The sequence below is a fragment of the Trichechus manatus genome, unplaced genomic scaffold (assembly GCF_000243295.1).
Source record: "Trichechus manatus latirostris isolate Lorelei unplaced genomic scaffold, TriManLat1.0 scaffold00044, whole genome shotgun sequence".
Taxonomy (NCBI): Eukaryota; Metazoa; Chordata; class Mammalia; order Sirenia; family Trichechidae; genus Trichechus; species Trichechus manatus.
This window is the reverse complement of record NW_004443980.1, coordinates 3,924,238-3,930,237: the sequence shown is the minus strand read 5'-3', so window position 1 is coordinate 3,930,237 and position 6,000 is coordinate 3,924,238. Positions and strand designations below refer to the sequence as shown.

At 42.8% G+C, this 6,000-nt stretch overlaps 1 protein-coding gene across 1 annotated transcript in view; it reads right to left on the bottom strand.

Annotated features, from left to right (window-relative positions):
• Positions 1-55, bottom strand: part of EBPL (EBP like) — a 45,002-nt gene extending 44,947 nt beyond the window's left edge. Inside the window, exon 1 of the mRNA XM_023731534.1 lies at positions 1-55. This exon is cut by the window's left edge and continues 182 nt beyond it. Within this exon, the coding sequence (XP_023587302.1) occupies positions 1-55 (55 nt within the window).
• Positions 56-6,000: the final 5,945 nt, after the last annotated feature.

Genomic DNA, 6,000 nt, shown 5'->3' with positions numbered 1-6,000 from the left:
CGCACAGCACCAGCGAGCCCCCTGCCGCGGCCCCCAGCTCCGACGCGGCACCCATGCTTCCTTCTCCCGCGCGGGCTGCCCGGGATCCCGCAGGCGTGAGAACAAAGGCTCGAACCGAAAACGTGGAGCGAGGGGCGCGCGGCGGCGGGGAGGGGCGGAGCTGCTTGGAAGGGGCGGGCCGGGGCGGGCCGGGGGCGGGGTTTCTCGGCTGGGTTGGGGCGGGACCCGGATTCCGCCCCACCAAACCCCCACCCTCGGCCTAGCAACTGAGCTAGTCAGCGGAGCCCGAGACTGTGTAGCGCGCCCGTGGGGGTTCTTGAAGAGTCAGCAGCCAGCTCACAAACTCGCGTAACGTCCTCGATCAAACCTGTTCCCAGATCATGCCCAAAGGACCGGTAATAGGGCCACACCTTTTGTTGCAGTTTGATTTTTAGTAAGGTTCAAAACCTTAAGCCACAAACCCGTTGCCGTGGAGTCTCGATAGTACTCCTAGCGACACTATAGGACAGAGTAGAGCTGCCCCATAGGATTTCCAAGGAGCGGCTGGTGGATTCGAACTGCCGACCTTTTGGTTACTAGCCGAGCTCTTCACCACTACACCACTAGGGCTCCTTAAGCCACAAAGTGGGAGTCCAAATGGTGGCAATTTTGCCAGTCGGCGGGGAAGAATTTTAGAGACAGAGTTCTAACTAGACTTCTGCAAGTCGTGAGGGAGAGGTGTGGGCCAAGGGCGTTTTCAGCCACCAACAGTCTTTCTAAAGCCCCTGTTGCTGACTCTAACCCTATTTCCATTTCTTAAAAATCCAGGAAAGCAGCAAAAGTATGGAGGAGAGGAGCAGTAAGTCATACCTGCTTGGTGCTACCTGCTATTACCAATGTTACCTTACTTCACAACAACCTTACGAGGTCACCATGTGTTTCCCTATTTTACAAATGAGAAAACAGGCCAAGAGAGATTGAGTAACTTGTCCAGGAACTCTGAGTGACTAGACCGAGGCCAGAACCCAAGCCTGGGCGCCCCCAAGACCCTTGCTTTTGAGCCTCCGCCAGGAAGCCTTAATAGACAACCTATGCTTCTCCTCTAGTGAAGCTCCACTTCATCCTGGTCACCATATCAGCCTTTTTCTCTTTCCTTTTGCTGACTTCTTTTTGTTTTGTTGTTTGTTTTTTGCTTTTAACCTTCTCCCCGTCTTTGTTCCTCAGGCCTCTGTTACTTAGAGACTTAGCAGTGCAGGTAGGAATCAGAGTTAAAGAAGATTGTGACCCATTATGATGAAGCCAGTTGCCCATCCAGTTGATTCTGAGGTGCCTCTGGGTGGACTTGAACTTCCAACCTTTTGGTTAGCAGCCCAGAGATTTTACCATTTGTACCACCCAAGGACTCAGAGATACCAAAGATCACGAAGATGGAACAGGACCAGGCAACAGTTTGTCCTGTTACACATAAGGTCACCATGAGTCAGAGCAGACCTGAAGGCAACTAATAACAAAAATGATGAAGTCAGTTTCTTCCAATTTAAGGTAGCCAGATAAAATGCAGAATGCCCAGGTAAATTTTCATCTCAGATAAACAATAAATAATTTTTTAGTATATACTTATTCTAAAGTACACTAGAGTAGTTATGTTTAAAAAGTATTCCTTATTTATCCAAAAGTCAAATTTAACCAGAGTCCTATATTTTTTTCATAGAGGTAACATTCATGTAACATAAAATTCACCATTTTAATAATTTTAAAGTGTACAATTCAGTAGTTTTTAGTATATTCACAATGTTGTGCAACTATCATCACTGTCTAATTCCAGAACGTTTTCATCACCCTCGAAAGAAAACTTATACCCATTAAGCATTAAGCCCATACTCCATTTCTCTTAACTGTCGGCCCCTGAAAACCACTAATCTGCTTTCTGTCTCTATAGATTTCCCTATTCTGGATTTTCATATAAATGAAATCATACAGTGTCTTAGTTTCTTAGTGCTGCTATAACAGAAATACCACAAGTGGGTGGCTTTAACGAACAGAAATTTATTTTCTCACAGTTGCAAGGCTAGAAGTCCACATTCAGGGCATTGGCTCTAGGGGAAGGCTTTCCCTCTCTGTTGGCTCTGGGGGAAGGTCCTTGTCTCTTCTCAGCTTCTGTTCCTTGGTTCCTTGGCCATCTTCACATGGCATATGTCTTCCCCTCCCTCTGTGCTTCCTTCTCTGTCCCTAATCTCTTTTTATATCTCAAAGGTGATTGGCTTAAAACACACCTTACACTGATATGGTTTCATTAACATAACAAAGAAAGCCCTATTCTCAAATGAGATTACATCCACAGGTATAGGAGTTTAGAATCTACAACACATATTTTTTGGGGACACAATTCAATCCATAACTTACAGTATGTGGTCTTTTGTGTCTGACTTCTCTCATTTAGCATAATGTTTTCAAGGTTTCTCTGTGTTGTAGCATTTATCAGAGCTCCATTCCTTTTTATGGCTGAATAATGTTCCATTGTATGTTTATACCACATTTTGTTTATATATTCATCTGTTGAACACATGGACTGTTTCCACCTTTTGCTTATTGTGAATAATGCTGTAATAAAAACATTGGTGTACAAGTAACTGTTTGAGTCCCTGCTTTCAATTATTTTGGTTATGTATCAATTCTTTTGATTTATCCTGCTTGGGATTTGTAGGTAATTCTTGAATCTGTGGCTTGGTTCTTTTATTGGTTTCCAAAAGTCTCAGCCATTGTCTCTTCAAACAATGCTTCAGTAATGCTCCTGTCACATTCTCCCTCTTTCTGAGATTCAGATTTCACGTTAGACTTTTTTTTTAATTGTATCCCCCATGTCTCTTACTTTCTTTTCTCTATTTTGCATTCTTTTGTCTCTCCAAGTGTGGTGCAACAGATTGCTTTTATATGACCTTTCTCTCCATGGTATTGTAACTCCCACCAAATGATGGGTGGGACTATGCAAATAAGGCATTTGTGGCCCACCCAGGGGATTGGACAGCTTGCTGATAATACAAATAAGGTGCATGGCACCCTTGTGGGCGTAGGACCATGGAAATAAGGTGTATGGAACCCTAACAAGAGTATTGGTCAGTTTTGCCATCCTGCTAGGCTTAAAATGAGCCATCCTAGAGGCAGAAAGGGGGGGACCCCATTATCACTAAGAAAAAAGAGCTAGAAGTGGAGCACAAACTTTGGACCCAGGATCCCTGTGCTGAAAACCCTCTAGATCTAGAAGACAGAGAGACAGAGCTCTAACACAGCAGACTGTGAGAGACGATGAGAAGCGGCAGCAGAGAAACAGCAGCAGCAGAGGCTGCATAACCAGAAGACTGGCAGGACATGGCGCAGTGGGCTTCCTGGCCCATGGAGCAAGAAAGCTGAGCACCTTTGGGCAGGGAGCTTTCTGGTGGAGTGGGTTGCCTCTGGGCTCTTGTCAGTGGAACTAGGCTTGCCAACCCATGGAGCTTGAGAGCCGAGGCTTACTGGCGGAGTGGGGTGCCTCTGGGCACTTACCGGTAGAGCTGAAGAGCTTTGTAACACTTGCCCAAGCAGGGCAGAGGCCAGTCAGAGGGGCCAAGAGGCTGAGGGTCGGACAAAGGCCTGCCTGCGGGCATGGCTGAGAAGACACTGTCCTGATCAAAGAACTGTATCCTGAGTCATCCCTGATCCTGAATTGTAACCTGTTACTTCCCTAATAAACCCCCTAACTGTATGGTCTGTGAGTTCTGCGTGGCCACTGCAATGAATTGTCAAACCCAGCAGAGAAGTAGAGAGTCTGGTGGGAGGGACAGCTGATGTTAGAATTGGTAGAAAGGTTGGAGGGTGGAGGTTATGTCTGATCTCTGCCTCATAGGCATTAGCCTTGGGCTGTTCATGCTCATAATGATTCTCTGTCCTTGCCCCTGTGAAGTTAGATAAGGAGTTCAGACACCTCCACCATGCCATTTTTATACCATGTTTTAATCTGGATATTATCTTTTAATCTGTCTTTCAGTCCATTAATTCTCTTTTCAGCTTAATCTGTTGTTAAATCCATATATTGAGTTTTTAATTTTGGTTTTTATATTTTTCAGTTCTAGAATTTTTGTAAGTCTGTGGAACCTTGTGGGTCTGCTTCTATTATCTTTTATTTCAATTACATTTTGTTCATTTGACAACGTTGTATGCTTGATTTTTTTGTTTGTTCACCGAAGATAGTATTTACCAAGTATATGTTATCTTTACGTGTGCTTCTGTCAGGCATTCAGGCCACATAACCATCTGGAATGACAATGATAAAATTTTCAGTACTAAGATATTTCAAAGGTTAGCTGCATTCCTTTTGAGGGCTTGTCTACTTCAGAATAATCTTAGGGTGAATCTCTTCAGGGTCTAACTTTCAAGCTAGAGAGATCCACTGGGTTCCTCCCATCCTTGGCCCTGGACTCCAGTTCCTGTCTCCTTAGTACCCTTGCCCAAAGCACACATAAGCCTCTCAATAACTCCCTCCAAAATAAGTAAACTCCCGTAGGGGAAGTCAGCCCCAAATCTGGGCTCCTTCCCTGGGTCTCTCCCAAATCCTAGTCTGCTAATTCTTCACAATTGTGTAGTTTTCTGATGCCTTCTTGCAGGTATACTTTATATTGTGTTCAGTTCTTCTAGTTATCCTCATTGAAACGGTTAATTTGAGTTACATATCTTTTTTTCTAGAAGCCCAAGTTTCTGGTGGTGACTTCTTTCAGATGAAAAGTCATTATAATGATTTAAAAAAAAAAAGAAAAGTCCCTTGGACATCTCAAAGACCCCTCCCTCATTCCTTCTTTCTGCCCTCTGTAGGATGTAGTTTAATGAGGGTTGAAAGGAGAGGCATACGAAAGTCTATGACACATGTAGATGCTGAGGCTGTAGGACTGCTCTTTAATGCCCAAAGTCAGGGCTGTGTTTCCATGCTTCTTCTCCCTGGTGGCATAGTGGCTAAAAGCTATGGTTGCTAACCAAAAGGTTGGCAGCTTGAATCCACCAGGCACTCCTTGGAAACTCTGTGGGGCAGTTCTACTCTGCCCTATAGGGTCGCTATGAGTCGGAATGGAGTCGATGGCAACAGGTTTGGTTTTTTGTTTTTTCTCAAGACTAGACTTCCTAAGAAGTACCATCTATGCTAAATATATCATAATCCCTAACATAAAGTAATCTCTCATTTTCCCAATGGAAAGATCCAGAAAGTGGTTTTTGAAAAATTTGAATATATACAGGCATAGAATGCAAATAATCAAATGCCTCACGTATATATATACATATTTTACTACTTTAGTTATACGTGTTGATATTGATGTTAGTTGCTGTAAGTCAATTCCAACTCATGGAAAACCCATGTGTGCAGAGTAGAACTGTGCTCCGTGGAATTTTCAAAGCTGTGATCTTTTGGAAGCACAAGCCCTCTGGGTGGGTTTGAACCACCAACCTTTTGGCTAGTAGTCAAATGCTTAACCATTTGTGCCACCCAGGAGGGACTCCTTTAGTTGTACATACATATTTAAGATCACGTACTGGTTAAAATGATATAGTAATTTAAACCAGTGTTTTTTATTCCACATTCATAGATGTATGGAACAGTTTTTATTAAAAAAATTTTATATGACTCTGACATCACGAGAGAACTTCTACAGCAATTTCACAGTTTTATAGACTGCATCAAATTGTTATGAGAGGCAGCACTCTTTAAATGTTTTTGTATGATGATGTTATAAATTTTATTCCAATATTAAAATAACCATTTGCTTTTTGTGAGCGCCCTAGTGTAATCACTATTTCAAATGATCTTTAGATGGGTTCATTTACAACATCTAACACTTGCAATTTTGAGGTTATGCCCGCAGGAATAATTCTAATTCTGTGTTAAATGTGTTTGAATTTTTTTTTTAAACTGATTACCAGTTCAGGCTACTGTTTCTTCTGATTGTATAACTAACTCTTTTTTGTTCAAAACATAGAACTCTAAAATTATTAAGGAAAAAA